This window comes from Tiliqua scincoides, chromosome 3 (genome assembly GCF_035046505.1).
Source record: "Tiliqua scincoides isolate rTilSci1 chromosome 3, rTilSci1.hap2, whole genome shotgun sequence".
NCBI lineage: Eukaryota > Metazoa > Chordata > Lepidosauria > Squamata > Scincidae > Tiliqua > Tiliqua scincoides.
Genome location: NC_089823.1, coordinates 200,967,360 through 200,985,078, shown reverse-complemented (window position 1 = coordinate 200,985,078; position 17,719 = coordinate 200,967,360). Strand labels below are relative to the sequence as shown.

Genomic DNA, 17,719 nt, shown 5'->3' with positions numbered 1-17,719 from the left:
CATGTTTCAGCACTAATTGCAGTGCATAATTTATTCCCTTTGCCGGTTGTTCTAACACTGACAAGTTAAGACTTGTATGTTTTAGGCAGGAGAATACCACAACCAACCAACAAAGGTTATTCAATTCACTGAACCACAAAAATAACAAATTTCTTCCAACCAAGATCAGAGTGGGACAGTGAATTAAAAGGTCCATTTTACTTGGCTGGTTTCTAGCAATATTGAAATTGTGATTCAATTTCAAAGCAATTTCGGATGCGACCAGAGGGACACCCGTTCAAATTTTAAACAGCCAGAACTCCTCCTGGCAACATGCAAATTCATAACAACAGCCCCACTGGATCAGGCCATAGGCCCATCTAGTCCAGCTTCCTGTATCTCACAGCAGCCCACCAAATGCCCCAGGGAGCATCCATGAATTATAGCCAACAGCCGGTTCTTTTTTTGCTTACTGTTGTATTCAGCTATTGCATCTTTGCAAAAGAAACTAAAGAAAATTGCTGCAGCCACATGACTGCATGTATTTCCCAGACACCACCACTTTCAATAAGCTTTCTCTTTTAGCATCATACAGCTTAAATACTGTGATAGCTGATAGGATTTGAGTCCCATGAGCCTCTGAGGCCATCTTTCACTATGTGATTACCTCAAAACTGCACACTATACTGTGTGTACCAGTGGCACAACTGAGGCTTCAGAATATAAGGAAACCTTCTTAAGTAGCCCAAGTTATACTTTCTAATGCATTCACTTACTACACTGGTGGTTCTCAAACTCTCAAATAGAGTTTAAGAAGCACTAAGTCTTTGTGGAGGCGAGGGGGAGGCAGCAGCAAGATCCTCAGCATTGTGCCAAGACTGAGTGGCTTTTTTTAAACCTACCCCCTTGCACCAGCCTCCTGCGAGTGCAGGTGCTCCACAAAGCCCTCTGTAGGGTTCCCTGCATCTCAGAACGTAAAAAAAAAAATGTGAACACAACCCACTTCCAGTTTTGCAATGGGTTGCAACTGCATTTTTTTAAATGTTCCAAGATGCGAGGAGCCCTGCAGAGGGCTCCATGAGACTCCCTGCACCCCCAGGAGGCCGGCGCAAGTTGAAAAAAAGACCTCAGTCCTGAGGATTACACTGCTGCCTTTCCCCCACCCTGCCCCTTAAGGAGAAAGGGGCAGTGGGGCTGGTGGGTCATGGCCTACCAGTTTGAAAACCACTGACCTACGTATTTTCACTGTTTCTCCACAGTGGTTGAGGATCCTAACTGTGACTGAAAGCTAAGAACTGTAGCAGTTATCAGAAAGGTCATGTTCCACAACCCCAGTGTCAATTCATGTCAACCCTTTCATGTCAATTCTCAGTACACTTAAAAGTAAATCCCACTGATCCTTCCAAGTGCCACATGCAAATAAATGAGTTTAGAACCAGGAAACATCCCTTCCCCATTCCTGCAATAAGAAACAGAAACAAGTGACTAATAAAAAGGCAAAGTATCCCAATAATGTTAATGTTATGGAACTGATGACCAACTAGATGAGAGATTTGATCAGATTTATTGAAGCAAGTCCATAAGAGTACACCTCTACACATTTACTAGTGGGGAAACAGCCCCACAATTCTCCTCTTCATCCATTTTTAGCCATTTCAGAATGTTCTTTCAAGACTTGGAGACAACATTCACATTTCCCTTTTGCTTTGAACACACTCAGTCTCTACAAGAAACTTAAATATTTAGTGCTGCACAGCTGGACGATGAATTTCACTGGATATCATCATCATCAAACATATCTTCAAAATCTTAAAAAAGAAAGAAAGAAAGCCAATTAACACAGGTAGTTATTACACACCATCATTATTCTGATGAGCTTAAGAAACATCATGAAGTTTATTTTCCAGTAAGGAAAGATACCTGGATGCAGTTAAAGTTTATAAGTGATGAAGCTGAAAAAGAAATCATGACAATATAGGCTTGATTGTAAATTTGGTTGCTATTAGCAAATTTGTGGCTAGAAAAGGAAACTCATACTAAACTAGGAAGTATGTTTCCACTGAGTAGTCCAGCATGGGCTACTTTATTATTAATTTGTTGTGGCCTAGATAGTGAAATTGCATATTCTTTTCCAATTTACGCTGTGGTTTTCATCTCCAGAAATTGCGGATTTCAACTTTGATTCTTCATAGAAAAAACTTGCATTATTTCTCAGTCACCTGAATGAGTAAACAATCCCCCAAAATTAGTTTTTAAGTCTCCAGGAGGCAGGAGATCATATACATCTACTCTTAAATATTATAGAATAGATCAATGACAATTCTTGACAGCAAGTCTCTCAAAAATGTTTTAAATACTTTCTTCATATGAAAAATGCCAGTTTCCCAGACAATGGAAAATTCCACCTTTAAATTACTGCATTATTATTATTAAGGATATTTATTTGCTGCTTTTCAACAAAAAAGTTCACAAGGCAGTTTACAGACAAAATCAAATGGCTCACTGTCCCAAAAAGGCTCACAATCTAAGTTTACTATTAAAGAGTTCCAATTATAGACCTGAGCAGCCACAAATAAAGATTTTTACAGGTGTACCCCATTTGGTTAGTTTAAATGCTCATATATGTTTCAAACTACTAAGGAGATGCTTATTTCTAGGCAATGTAAAATGCTTACAAAAACTAAACCAATAACGGCCTTTCTTTGAGGAATGGCGTAAGAAGCTCTAGGAGATACTACACATTGTTAAACTCACCTGGTGATATTTCAGGAAGAAAAGCTGGCAAAAAATAAGGAATTTACATATCCTTGAACCAATTGTTATATTGGAACAGCATGTGTCATCAGACCTATTTAGACTATATTTGGAACAGCATGTGTCATCAGACTGAAATTTAGACTATCTGAAATTTTTCTGATAAGAACAACGTCATATGATATTCTCTATATGCTGAAAATGTTTAATTTCATAACTTGTGTCCACTGTCCTACAGTGTGACATATTTTTTTACTAATGTTTTGGATGTACCCAGCTTTTTTGGTTCTACAGTTTTATTTTAAATATCTTTTAAGTATCTTAAATACTGAGACTGCAAGAGGGATCTGAAGGCCTTAGGAGTGGACCTCAACAAGTGGGAAACCCTGGCCTCTGAGCGGCCCGCTTGGAGGCAGGCTGTGCAGCATGGCCTTTCCCAGTTTGAAGAGACACTTGGCCAACAGACAGAGGCAAAGAGGGAAGGCCATAGCCAGGGAGACAGACCAGGGACAGACTGCACTTGCTCCCAGTGTGGAAGGGATTGTCACTCCCGAATTGGCCTTTTCAGCCACACTAGACGCTGTTCCAGAACCACCATTCAGAGCGCGATACCATAGTCTTTCGAGACTGAAGGTTGCCAACAAACAAACAAATACTGAGTCAGTAATTCTCATGTTTCTTGAAAGATTTGTGGCGACTATTTGTTTATGAATAGCTAGTAGAAATTGCCAAGAAACATTTCTGCATGGTAGCAGCTCCATATAAGAAACTGGGCAAATAACATACAGTTATTTGTGAAATCACAATTGGGAAGTGTGGGAAGTGTAACATAGATATCTACCACGTAGAACCCTGAACCACAAAGTCTTGCCACATCAGCACCACACAATTCCAATCATGACTGGTTCAGAGACCTTCCATGCAATTGGAAGGTTGCTATATGTTCTGCATGTAAACCCTATAGCCACTGGTATGTAAAAACGGAGCCTGGCAATTGACAGCTTGGCTGCAACAGAAGTCAAAAAGCAAATTTTCTACTATGCAACTCCTAAAAAATTTCTCTCTGGCTCCCAAATTTTGCAAGAATGTTTACATCCCTGTCTCTTCCCACCCCTATGAAAACCCTGCCCTTGAAGAAAGCTGTTTGCCTTTGGTAACAAGCATCACAAGTTGACAAACATTTCTTCAGCATTTGTAATGAAGAACTGCAGTGACCAAAACACAAAACAAACACTCTTTTGGTTTCAGTTGAGATGCAACACTTACTATTAAAGAAGTCTGCATGTACTGCCTTTTCATTGGCTGCTAAATCCATCAACAGACCTGTACTTCCTCCTGCCTATGAAAGAATAAAGCATAGCAATTATAGCAATAATAGAGACAATAACCGCTTCACATATTCTACTATACTGGACATCACATTCATCTATCTGAAGTTCAGGACTTAAACAGTTTATTCACATCTGTGCCCACCTCCATTTTATCCTTTTAGAACAAGAACTTCAAAGCAGCACCAAATCGACTTTGTACCACAGTGAATTTTTCCAAAAAGGCACTTTGCTAAATAGAACACTCATTTCTTAACAAGGTATTCATACTCTCATTTCTACCCCTTCACACTCTTCAATAACTGCCTAGATCACAATGCTGAGATTAACACAAAAAAATGAATAATCTCTATATAAATATGCCCTTTTCTCCTTAGATCTTCAAGGCAGGTTTCTTGCACATCCCTTTGTTGTCAAAAATGCATTTCATGTGGACCCCTGAGAAGTCTCTCTCTGTGGTGGTTCCCTTCCTTGTAGAACTTCCTTCTTTGAAGGTCCACCTTGCTCCTTCCCAGAGAATTTATTTTAAATATCTGCTTTTTCAGAGAAGTCTGAAGATGTGTGCTCCAGATGGCTTTCCCTGATTTCCTAATGATTATTTTCAAACTGTGTTTCTCTTTTCTCCTTGTTGCATTATTTTTATAATGCACCTTGCTGGATGATTTATAGCTCTTATTGTAATTTTTTTAAACAATTTTAAGTTTTTTGTTGAAAGCCACCTTGAATCAGACACAGGTGGGATACAAACAAACAAAATATATTCAATCTCCACTAACTTTGGAGCTCAAAACTCTTCTACAGAAAGCTTTAAAAAAGCATACAAAATTGAGCATTGGGAGGGTTAGGACAGACAAAAGAAAATATTTCTTTACTCAGCGTGTGGTCGGTCTGTGGAACTCCTTGCCGCAGGATGTGGTGACGGCATCTGGCCTGGATGTCTTTAAAAAGGGATTCAACAAGTTTCTGGAGGAAAAATCCATTATGGTTTACAAGCCATGATGTGTATGCGCAACCTCCTGATTTTAGAAATGGGCTATGTCAGAATGCCAATGCAAGGGAGGGCACCAGGATGCAGGTCTCTTGTTATCTGGTATGCTCCCTGGGGCATTTGGTGGGCCTCTGTGAGATACAGGAAGCTGGACTAGATGGGCCTGTGGCCTGATGCAGTGGAGCTGTTCTTATGCTTATCTGTAGGAGGATTTGCAACCTGCCATTTCACTGACAGACACTGGCCAGCTAATAATAGGACTTAGAGCAAAACACTATACCCCAATTCAAGGCAGTGCAAAGCAACTAAACACATGCATGCACACATAGAAAACGTAACACAACAATGGTCAAAAGCAAACAAGGCAGCAGATAAATCAATGCAAACACAAAACAGCCAATTTAAACACCTGCCTAATCAGAAAGGCCCCAAGACAGCAGCAAGTGGCAGAATAATGAAACAAAGAACAAGTTTCTCCCCAGAAGCTTCCTCATGTTCAGTCAGGTCTATTGGTCTGTCAGTACTGTTAATGCTGACTGGCAGGAATGTCTCTCTCTCTCCTACTTAGCAATGCCTAGGGTTACCAGTTGCAAAAGGGGACAGAGTACCTATACCTTTAACTATTGCATAAAAGAGGGAATTTTGGCAGGTGCAGCTCCACATGAAAGGGGTTAAAAAGTTGCACCTGACAAAATTCCCTCTTCTATATAATGTTTAAAGGTACAGCCTCTGTCCCACTTTGTATCTGGCAACCTTAGAGCTACAAGACCATCAGTTTTTCTTCGATTCTGTCAATAATATTTTGTATATTTTACCCCCTGCACCCCCCTCCTGTAGGACCTGCTCTCCAACACACAAATGCAACTTGTAACTTCTTGTGAAAAGCAAGTTGTAAAGTGCAACTAATACAAACGCAGCCTCCCCAAAGCTGCTCTAAGGCCCATTTTATACACTGCCCATCAACAAATGCAAGGTTACCACAGGGTGGGGTGATTAAAGGGGGACAGAGGGGGACAGAGTGCCTGTGCTCTTAACCACTGCACAGAAGAGGGAATTTGGGCAGGTGCAGCTCAACATGGAAGGGTTGCAAAGGCTGCCCCTGCCCCAAATTTCCTCTTCTATGCAGTGGTTAAGAGCACAGGCACTCTGTCCCCCTTTGTATCTGGGATCCCTAGACAACAGTGGATGGACAGACCTGGCACATTTTTGCCAGCACCTCAAACTGCTACTATCAGAAGCTTAAGGTATTACCTAGAAGGGTATTATTCTGTGCCCAAAGGACAGGACGCTCATCTGTGCAGAGGCTCTCCAAAAGAACAGCCCCACTGCATCAGGCCACAGGCCCATCTAGTCCAGCTTCCTGTATCTCACAGAGGCCCACCAAATGCCCCAGGGAGCACACCAGATAACACGAGACCTGCATCCTGGTGCCCTCCCTTGCATTGGCATTCTGACATAGCCCATTTCTAAAATCAGGAGGCTGCACATACACATCATGGCTTGTAACCCATAATGGATTTTTCCTCCAGAAACTTGTCCAACCCCCTTTCAAAAGCATCCAGGCCAGATGCCGTCACCACATCCTGTGGCAAGGAGTTCCACAGACCGACCACACGCTGAGTAAAGAAATATTTTCTTTTGTCTGTCCTAACTCTCCCAACACTCAGTTTTAGTGGATGTCCCCTGGTTCTGGCATTATGTGAGAGTGTAAAGAGCATCTCTCTATCCACTCTGTCCACCCCCTGCATAATTTTGTATGTCTCAATCATGTCCCCCCTCAGGCGTCTCTTTTCTAGGCTGAAGAGGCCCAAATGCTGTAGCCTTTCCTCATAAGGAAGGTGCCCCAGCCCAGTAATCATCTTAGTCACTCTCTTTTGCACCATTTCATGGTCCCCTTCCAGTTTCTGGTCTGGAGGACGATAGCACGCCCCCAGTATTACGTCGCTGCACAGGCCTGGTAATTTAACCCACAGAGATTCTACGGTGGAGTCGGACCCACCTTCAATCTCTACTTTGCTGGATTCTATCCCTTCCTTAACATAAATGGCCACCCCACCTCCAACACGCCCCTGCCTGTCCCTCCTGTAGAGTTTGTATATCCCGCCGATTCTCCACATTCCACCAGGTTTCCGTTATGCCCACTATGTCAACGTTTTCCTTTGTCACCAGACATTCCAGTTCCCCCATCTTCGCTCGGAGACTTCGGGCATTTGCACAGAAGCATCTGCAAATGGAATGCCCCAGGATGGGCTGCTTGTTGGCTCTTATCCCTCGTGCCAAACCGCCTACCACAGCCCAGCACGCTCCCATTCCCAGTGGCTGCTCCGCCTTCGCCTTCGCCTTGTTCTGCAACCTCCCCATCCTCGCTCACAGGGATGAGGAGTCGCGAACCGGATGCCCCGCGACTAAGCCACGTTCCGAAGACAGATGACAGGCCTCGGGATCTATCTGGCCTGCAGCCGCTGCATGGAAGAGGGAGGTGGGCGAGCAGCTCAAAGGGGAGGCAGGCGCTCTGCCCGGCAGCCCAGCACCGGCTGTGCTCGAACCAGCACCCTCCGCACGCCAAGCAGGCGCTCTGCCCCTCCAGCCCGGAGCCCAGCCGGCCCCCCACTCCCCCAGACGCCCCTTCCCTCCGCCGTCAGCGCAGCCACTCGAAGGAGGGCCGGCTGTCGACGCCCCTGCGGCGCTGCCGCCTGGGCCCGCTCACCTCGTCGAGGTCCACGTAGGGCCCCGCTCCCTCGGGGAACATCTCGTCCACCGCCGGCTTCATCGCGCCCTCCAACGGCTCTCCCTCCGAGCCACTGCCGCTCGCAGGCTGCGCCGGCTTCCGGCCCGACGCACGGCCGCTCTAGGCGTGTGGAGGAACACGGGTCTGTGGTGCTCCTCCGACGCCTGCGCGAGACTGCCGGGCATTGGGCTGAGCACCTCCTCCTGGCCCTGTGGGCTGCGTTGAGGGCCGCCCAGTACGAGGGGCTCGCTGCGCGTGCGCAGGCCTGTGCTCCTCTGCTCTGAGTCCAGGGGCTCCCTCCCAGGAAAGCACGAATAGGGTTACAGCCCGTGGGGTGAACTGGGGGTGGCATTCTGGGCTGCCACACACACGCTCTGGACTGCAGACACACACATGCTGTGGACTTACACACACACACACACACTCACACTCGGAACTGCTATACACACAGACTGAACTGCACGCACACACACACACATGCTGTGGACTTACACATGCACATGCACACTCTGAACTGCTACACACACATTCTGGACTCACACGCACACACGCACACTCTGAACTGCACACGCATGCACACACACACTCTGAACTGCTAGACACACACACATTCTGGACTGACACACTCACACACACACACACACACATTCTGGATTCGTACACACACACACCAGGAATCTGCGGCGGCTGGGGAGGCAGGTGAGCCACAGCCTCCCCCACCAGAGTCCTTCAAAAAGTGCAACCGCCATGTGAGATGCCGGCCCAAGCACCCACAACCCATGCACAGAGTGCTTTTTGACGGCTCTGCCTCACCTACCTTCCCACCCACTGCACATGCCTGACACACACACAAAACATCCTGTGTGTAGTAAACCAAGAAATGAGGGAGAGAGCTCTGCTCCAACCCAGTGGTCTTCAAACTTTTTCATGCCATGACTCCAATCAATCAAAGTATGCAACTGGGGACCCTACTGTCAATCATGCCCCCCTCCCAGTACCCTATCGCCCACCCTTATTCCTGCCCAGTCCCTGCCCCCCCCCCATTCTGCCCTCCCAATACTGTTTAATGTAACCAGATATTCTTATTAGAGAGAGCAGAAAAAGCTACCCTGAGGCCTGGCACTAGTGAAAGCTATTTTGGCACAATTGCTAAGAACCTGAGCAGGACTGGGACGCAATCTCCTGGTACCCGAAGAGGTACTCCACATGTCTCTCCCTTTACCTGGTGGTGCTTTAGCCCACCAAGTGGTGCTTTTTAGTTCCTGTAAGTTTCTTTTTTAAAAATATTTTTTCATTTCTTACAGATACAGGGCCGAGAAATGGGACTAGACTTTAGGGATGGGTCTACACGGGTTACACAACAGGATATTGGCCTCGGATTACAACATGCGTTTTAAAAAAATAACGTCTAGAAGAAAAGAGATTATAGATGCAAATGTTACCACCTTTATCATTATAATATTTACTAATTTAGCTAAACAGTCAATATTATTTATCTTAAATTATTTATCCTGTCATAAAAAGGCTTCCAATATCTTCTTATTCTACTTATATCTCTTTCTTTCATTCTTTCTGTTAATACATCCATTTCTGCTATTTCATAAATTTTATCTATTAATTTTTCTCTAATTGGAGCGTCTATAGCTTCCCACATTTTGGCATATAATATTCTTGCCGCTGTGCTAATATGTACTATAAGGTATTTCTTGTGTTGTTCTTTAATTTCTGATGTCACATTTAGGAGGAATATTTCCAGTTTGAATGGTATTACACAATTCAATATCTCTTGTAACATTTTATGTATCATTTTCCAATATTTCTTTGCTTTTTCGCATGTCTACCACATATTAGTTCCTGTTCTGCAACCCCGCAACTGAGGCTTCATGACCCCATTGGGGCAGGGTGACCAGATGTCCTCTTTGTCCAGGACATGTCCTCTTTTTTAGCCACATATCCTGGAAAAGCACTTAAGGCTGCGATCCCATACACACTTTCCTGGGAGTAACTGCCACTGAACACAATAGGACTTCCTTCTGAATAGACACACATAGGATTGTGCTGTAAATGTCCTCCTTTTCTCTCTGAGCAGGCCCCTGCAGGCAGCACATAGCCTTCTTGTAATTAATACATTAGGGGCTCAGACTTGATGCACTTGCTATGGTCTCAGGGCGCAATCCTAACCAACTTTCCAGCACTGTCTTAGCCACGATGCAGCCCCCAAGGTAAGGTAACAAGCATGTCCTTACCTTGAGGAGGCCCACTTGACTGCCTCCCCACTGCAGGATGCAATGCACACCACATTGGCATAGCTATGTCAGTGCTGGAAAGTTGGTTAGGATTGCGCCCTATATGTTACATATTATTAAATTAAATTATATATTACGTGTAGTTTTAAATTTAATAATAAGCAATATAGTGTTTAAATTAACCACATGAAATCAATATGTCTGTGCTTTTAGCTTTTATTTTATCATATCCTACATTTTTCTTGAATGTCCTACATTTTGTGGTGCCCTTGTCCTCTTTTGTGGATACAACATCTGGTCACCCTACATAGGGGTCCCGACCTCAAGGTTGAAGAACACCACTTCTACTATGCAACTCCTAAAAATATCTCTCTGGCTCCCAAATATTGCAAGAGTGTTTACATCCCTGTCTCTTCCGACCCCTACGAAAACCCTATTTGCCTCCACTGTCCCTCCTCCTCCTCTTAGGAAAAGGAAGGGGAACAGAGAGGTAAAGAGAATGTGGAGGAGTCTCTCTCCAGACGCTTAGAAAGGCTTCTCTCTGAGCCAATGACCCCTCCCTTCACCCAAAGCACAGCACTGGGAAAGAATGCAAGTGATTATTGTTCTTGCAAGTGCTCAGGGAGAAGGAAGGGGTCGAATACCTTGGAGTAAAGCTATTCTAAGTGCCTGGAGAGAGAATGATGGAAAAATCCGTGAAAATTCCATGGATAATTAGGTTATACCTGTACAGTGAAATGTGTGATAACCGCGAGAGAACTACCTATATGTATGAATCACCCGGCTCTGTTGTTTCACGATCGCTTTATCAGCTTTGGTCTCCCAGACAAAATTCAACCAGGACCACTCTTGTTTAGCATTCTTCAGGCAGCCTTCTGCTCAACCACCAGACCATGCCTGCTGCCACATTAAGTTCAGTGGGGCTTATTTCTGGGTCAACATGCCTAGGATTGAGCTTTTATAAATTCACAAGAACAAGTAATACATGCATATTTCCATACACTATTTTGTCTTTGAAAGTATGCATACATATGAGTATGCATACATGCATACAGAAAAAGACAAGGTTAGAATCAAATAGTTCTTTATTCATTTTGCAAAAAAAAAGTATATATCTTGTTTACTTTAAAGAAAGTTACGTTAGTATCATTAGTAGTGTTTTAAAAATAGGAACAGAGGTTATATGTTTATTATAAAAGAAGAATCACAGTTGTTAGTTTAGCATTTATGGTGTGTGTTGCCAATAAACAAGAATATCAATTATCTAAACGTAGAGATTATCCAAGCAAGCTAGTACTCATGATATGGAACATCATAGCCAAGAGTATTTGCCAGAGGCTGGTGAGCAAAGAAGGTCCTGGCCATCTCATTGATTCTGTGGTATGCTCCAAGGTTCCGGAAGTACTCTACATATGCCCAGAAGTCATTGCTCCTGAAAGGCCAGTAGGGCATAAGTGAAGGTTGCCTGTAAGGATCTAAAATCACAACAAACAAAACATGACATCATGAGCCCTGGTTCCTCAATAGCTATATTTCATTTCGTTCACTGAATAGACCCTATTTAGGATGATAGACTATACTGCTGCGAGCCTGTTTCTCTGAATTGTACATGAGCATGTCAGCAAATGTCTCTTCCCTGGCATCATGAAAAACTTGGTAAAATAATCTATTTTACTATTCCCATTGTAAAAGATACTAAGAGCAGGGAATTGGGGAGGGGACTTAAGTAAAAATTATTACCTTCCTTCTCTTGGAAGGGCCTGGTATCTGTAAATAAACAAAAGGTTTATCACTACTGACTAGCTAAGGAAAAATTTGCAGCTGTTTGTCACCCAAAAAATAGCTCCTAGCTAGGCTTCTGGTATCTGGGTACACAACAGTCAAAGATAGATGTAAAAAAAGTCCAAACTTCACAATCCTGCAAAGTTTAAGACTCCTATAAACTGCTGAGTTTTGATCTCTACCATCTTCCTCATATTCCCCCCCCCTTTTTTTGCCTTGCCATCCAACTTGATGGAAAATTCTGGAAAACTTGAATGTATGCTGCTCTCAATTTTGTGTCATTGTAGTCAATAAAAATAAAGGTAATGACAATATTGCCAGATTGTGACTTTGAGATTTTGTTTTTCCTAATGGACCAACACAACTAACAACAGCTTTAGGGTTGTTGCCTGACTAAAAATATAAGAAAAGTTACTAAGTTTTCTCAGGAGTAATTTCTACTGAACATATTAGGACATCCTTATGAACAAATATGCAGCTTCCTTCTACGCTTGAAGGAGGATGTTGTGATTTGGAGAGAAGAAGGGGGGGAGGAATCAGAATATTCTAATATAAAGTGATAGTTCATAGTGAACCATTAAAATGTGGCCCAAGTTCAAATAACAGGAAGGTGAACTGCACCACAGAATACTTCAAGTTCAGGCTTAAGTTAGAAGTGATACATGATTTAGGTTTAATTCACAGTGTGCCACATGTTTGTTTAACGGCCAGGGGAATCAATAACTGTCTTCTGCTCCTAGTTCCTCACACACAGCCGCAAGTGCTAGATGTAGAAAAATACAGTGTCAGGGACTATGTATGTCACACTGTTTGTACAAGCAATTCCTAATTCATTAGGGTACACAAGTATCAGAAATTTCCTCCATTCCTTAGCCATGCAGTATGTGCAATTTGGTGCAGGCATTCACCATTCACTTTAGAACCAATTTCTTCTAAAAAACAACGGTTTTCCTTTTCATTAGAATTTAATAATTTGTAAACTCTGTGGAAACGTATTTAGTTTTCATCCATATTCCAACAAAATCTTAAAACTGATATCTGATCAACCTGATCTCCATCCCTGCAAGATCAGCAGAAGTCTCTTCCCTGACATCAAGAAAAACTTGATAAAGTGTATTTTACTATTCCTATTGCAAAAGATACTGAGGGCAGGGAATGGGGGGGGGGGGGAGAGAGATAACTTAAATAAAAATTGTTACCTTCCTTCTCTAGGAAAGGCCTGGCATCTATAAATAAACAAGAAGTTTATCACTATTGAATCTCTAAAGAAAAGATTGTAGCTGTTCTGCCACCCCAAATTAAATAACTCATAGCAAGGTTTCAGGTTTCTAAAATACTCAAATAAAGAATTTTTTCTTTATCATCTATCATATACCTATAAAATAAAGAATTCTATCATCCATTATATACCTATATAGCACTTCTAGTAACAATGAAATTAAATGTTATGTAGCTAAATAATATCCAATGGTTAAATCAGGGCATTTGACACTTGAGCAAAATTAAAAGAAAAAAAAAGATATATTTCTCTAGAGCAATAAATAAATAATACCTGTATGTGTGTGAACCATGTAGATACAAATTATGCCCAAAAAGATCAGCTTCATTTTTCTTGCAAGGTACAAGTTTTGTTTAGACTGTATGAACGACAAACATAAAAAAAACAAGAAAAACTGAACCTGCTTTCTATATAACATATGTTTCAATTATACAGCTATATGATTTGTATACATTCTCTTTAAATGATCAATTGTAAGGGGAAAAAAGTTTAAAGATACAATTATGATTTTAATTATTGATTTCTCCTCACCCCTCCCCATTTTTGCTTACATTTTGCATGAAATTTGATGTCTCTGGTACACTTACTATTTGGGTTGATTTTAGTGTCCTCACTTCAGAAATTACCCCACTCTCTTTTAAAGCAGCACAGGTTTGCACTTCTGAGCCAGCCACAAAATCTTGAATGAGCTTCTATTGCTACAAAGTACTGTAGCTGTACTGTTTCAAGGAGACTGGAAGGGAATTTGCAAGGCAAAGAACGTCACTTACTTTGCACACCAATCTGACTTTTGCATTCTAATCTTGAAATGTTTGCAGTCAAATTTGAGCCAAATGACTTGCTCAACTGTTGCACATGAGGTAGAGATGTGGGTGCAATGACTCTTGCATTAGTACAAGATTACAAATCATGACAGCATTCCAGTGTTTTGTATATGGAATCCAGATGCCAATCTGCATGTATTCTTAATGTGGTATGAGCCAGTGTGTTTTGAAAATTTGGAGTCACACAGAGACTTGATCTGATCTTGATCTGAGACTCTGATCAACGTATGCAACTTTTGCAGAAATAATATAGGATCATCATCTGATTCAGTATTTTCTTTCTACTAGCCTACTAGTTACTTGTGTGGCAAATGGACCCTTGCATGGAAGTGGGCCATTGGCCCATATCCTATGAAGCCACAAGTGTGGCACTACCTCTGTGTATAAGACTGAGTGAAGACTAGTAGAAATACTGTACAATCCAATTTTTTGGAACACCCAACCCACAATTCTACTTAAGTCAAAATATTCATAGTTAAATTAGTTTTCTTCTATTGAAGGATGTGCAATCAGTAAACTGGGGCCTGGAATTTAACCCATTTCTGTCCAACCCACAGGTGTACCCCTTGATCCCTCTTGCATATATGCACCGTTGGGCAGAAATGGCTTAAACACGTGGCAGTATATTTACCTTAGACTAGCAAGTCTCAAGATCAGGTCATAAATCATCTTAAATTCTAGCAGTATGGTTTAATGGGGTTATGGATTGGGTTGCCCAGCAGTTCAATTTCTTCTCCCCAAGAGCTCATCTTTTCAACTAGAAGGCTTTAAAAAAAAAAAAAAAAAGCTGGCAGCATGGATTGCTTTTGAGCTATGTGTCCATAACTTTAGTTAATTTTCCCACTAGTATTTTAAAGGGACAAGAAACAGCTGGAATTTGCTGTTCTTTGCAGTTTAGGCAGCAGGGGACTCCTGTGAATTGCAGTCAAGAGCAAAGAAAATGGTAAAGGAAATAGAGTCCTGGGTATTTTGCTGCTTCTAGCACACAGACAACTTAAACAATGTTCCCTTCACAGAGACGCAACTGAAAAATGAAGAGGGCCAGATGCTCCCTGCAGATGGAATGTGATCTGTAATTAATGTTGTGTTCACAGCTAGCAAAGCATCACCTTCATCCTGGTTCTGTGGGAGGTTGTGCAGAAAGAGAAGAGGGAGGCTCTGTGCTACCCATGTGGAAGGCCTCCTCATTTTTGGAAGGAGAGGGGATCAGCAGGTTGCTGCTTCTTTCGTCATTTTTGTTCGTCATTTCATTCTGTTGTCAGTACATGCTGGATATTAAGAAATACTTAGTTTTAGTGATGGCACCATCATTTGACCATCAATCATGCTTTTGAGGAAGACATTCAAAATTTGAACATTTGAACAGAATCACAGCCAAATCCTGAGCTGCCTAGCCATTGGGGCTGGCATCCTAAGTGTGCTGGGCAGCCACTGGTGGCTCCTCAGGGGAAGAGGACATTCATTCCCTTCCCCCGGGTAAGGGAGTAACCCCGCAATGGTGCTACTGGATTCTGTGGCAGCTCTTTAGCTGGCACAGAATCAAGGAGTCCCATGTCGGGTTGTGTGGCCCAACACAGGGCACCGGAACCAGCAAAGCCGGTCCCACCCCCTTCCGCCTTGCTCCCTCCTCCAGCCACACCTTTTCCCCACCCTCTGTCCACCCCGGAACACCTCCTCCCCCCCCACTTCTTACCTCTCCATCACCTGGCATTTGCACAGAGCACCAGGTGGCAGACTGTGGGCCCAGCACAGGACTAGCACTGGCAATCAAGCAGTCATAAAATATTACTGAGTTGTACCTTGAAAAGCAAAATCCCATATAGAAAGACAAAGTTAATGTTATAATAATAAAACATTCCCACTGAAGGCATAGTTCCGAGTCTGAAACCAACAGCTCCATGTACCTGGAGAGCTCCCCTGAATGGAAATCGAAGAGTTTCTTGTTACCGTACTGGTAGAAAATATATAGTTTAGTTATCCTGGATTTTGAAATGTTCACTTGCAATTTCAATATGTCTCCCTTTTATCAGTGCACTTTATCAGTGTTAGCAGACCCATTCTCACTGCACACTTAACACAGCCCTAACTCATTTCCCCTTTACTATTCAAACAATGTACCAGGTTTAACAGAAAACATCTTAAGCATGCTGGGACAGAATTAGTCTTGTGATGTTTAGCAGTAATTATACAACATATTCCAGGAGGGGTTCCCAGCAGAGAAGGTCAAAGGTGTTAGTAAAGTGCCAAAGTTTATAACTTCCTATATCCAGCTATTTACCATCTGGAAAAAAAGGGGATTTTTTATAAAATCACTGAAAACATAACAAAAATGCATTTTAACAACATTCCCATGATTAACATTTTAGTGGCAATTGTGAAATATCACAATCTACATAAACTGTATTTGTAGGGGGAAATACTCTTGGGTATCCATATGTTTCTGGTTTTGGATAAATACAGCTGTATGATATTGCTACTCTAGGTTGCAGGATCTGCGCAGTCATGAGATGGACTGGGATGGTTGCCCTAGGTGGCAGATTAATGGGCACCTCCTCTGAATCCATCCCACTGTGTCCCCAAGATATGATACCTTTCGCTGTTGCTGTGTTCTAGAACTAGGACATCTGAAAACATTCGAAATATTAAAGCTCTTGCCATGGAAGTATATGGCCATTTTCTCAGTTCCTTTAATCTTGTCCTACTTCATATGGAAACTTAAAAACCATATGGAAACTTCCAAAATCAATATACATTGATGAAAAATTACAGGTATTTCTTTCCAAGGGAACTGTATATAAATGGTTCCTCTACCATGCTCAAGACCATAACCAGAAAATAGACATTTTCTCAGGCATGGGGTTACCACTGAAATCATCAATTCCATGTCTTGTTATCTCCCTTTCTCTATAACAGGCATGTCCAACAGGTAGATCACGATCTACCTGTAGATCGCAGAGGGGTCAGAGGTAGATCACCAGCCCCACTTGTCTCCCTCTCCAGCAGCTTGCCCCGTCGCTAGGAGAGAGCTCATGCCAGCAGGTCATCTGCCGAGGGTTTGCCGCCGCTGCTAATCCTTTGCTTGTCTTTTTTCCCTGCCTGCGAGAATCTTGCTTGCGGGTGTATTGGGGACGCTTGTTGTTTTCGTGCCAATAGTTTGTGGGTACCCCAGGGGGCCGCCGCCCATGCCCCGCAACGAGGCTCCACAGGCCCAGCATCATACCTGGCCTCTCAGAATCACCCATTCCTGCCCCCGCCCCAACACCCCTTAGAAGTGTGTTATATACCAGGCGATATCCATTCGCCTGGGCTTTAACTGAATACACTTACCATATTAGTTGTGTCATGTGCTGGTCGTTGGTCACTTTATAGTTCACTTTCATTAAACGTTTTCGGGCAGAGACAACAAAGTTTCAAGAATTTGGTGATTTTGGCAGGCTTTTGCAATTTTGTTCTAACTTACCTATGCCTTGCCTTCGAATTGGTTCAAACCATTTTATTTTGCCTAGCCTTTGCATTGATTCTACACTGCAATTTTATTTCGCCTTGCCTTTGCGTTGAATCTACACTGTGTGCAGAATTTATTAAATCGCGTGTGGTGGTATTTGAACTTGTTTGGCGGTATTTGATTTTATCTGGTTTGCTGGACAGGTGTTTGAGTTTTTTGATTATTGTTTGGTGGTATTTGATTATTGGTGCCAGTATGATGAATTCTTATTTTTACTTTTAGAACTGCATGTGTGGTTTTGGCATCTTCAGTCCTTGTATTGCACATCGTCCAGAGGTCTTCAGTTCCTGTTGATCTTTAATACTT

General features: G+C 42.6%; 2 protein-coding genes across 2 annotated transcripts; both read right to left on the bottom strand.

Annotated features, from left to right (window-relative positions):
• Window positions 1–1,524: 1,524 nt before the first annotated feature.
• Window positions 1,525–7,921, bottom strand: COPS9 (COP9 signalosome subunit 9). The gene is made up of 3 exons (XM_066621903.1): window positions 7,757–7,921; window positions 4,000–4,072; window positions 1,525–1,787 (listed from the first exon to the last, which is right to left on the bottom strand). The coding sequence occupies exons 1-3, from the start codon at window positions 7,817–7,819 to the stop codon at window positions 1,750–1,752; spliced, it is 174 nt and encodes a 57-aa protein (XP_066478000.1). The 5' UTR covers window positions 7,820–7,921; the 3' UTR covers window positions 1,525–1,749.
• A 3,392-nt stretch (window positions 7,922–11,313) lies between these two features.
• Window positions 11,314–13,412, bottom strand: OTOS (otospiralin). The gene is made up of 3 exons (XM_066622593.1): window positions 13,358–13,412; window positions 13,005–13,031; window positions 11,314–11,498 (listed from the first exon to the last, which is right to left on the bottom strand). Exons 1-3 carry the CDS (start codon window positions 13,410–13,412, stop codon window positions 11,314–11,316), a joined length of 267 nt encoding a protein of 88 aa, XP_066478690.1.
• Window positions 13,413–17,719: the final 4,307 nt, after the last annotated feature.

Excerpts from the sequence above, each read along its gene's own strand:
- COPS9 (XM_066621903.1), bottom strand. The coding sequence starts at position 7,819 with ATGAAGCCGGCGGTGGACGAGATGTTCCCCGAGGGAGCGGGGCCCTAC. Across the intron at positions 4,073-7,756 it reads CCTACGTGGACCTCGACGAG|GCAGGAGGAAGTACAGGTCT; the intron begins GTGAGCGGGCCC and ends ATTCTTTCATAG. Across the intron at positions 1,788-3,999 it reads ACATGCAGACTTCTTTAATA|ATTTTGAAGATATGTTTGAT; the intron begins GTAAGTGTTGCA and ends TTCTTTTTTAAG.
- OTOS (XM_066622593.1), bottom strand. The coding sequence starts at position 13,412 with ATGAAGCTGATCTTTTTGGGCATAATTTGTATCTACATGGTTCACACA. Across the intron at positions 13,032-13,357 it reads CATGGTTCACACACATACAG|ATGCCAGGCCTTTCCTAGAG; the intron begins GTATTATTTATT and ends GTTTATTTATAG. Across the intron at positions 11,499-13,004 it reads GCCTTTCCTAGAGAAGGAAG|ATCCTTACAGGCAACCTTCA; the intron begins GTAACAATTTTT and ends TTGTGATTTTAG.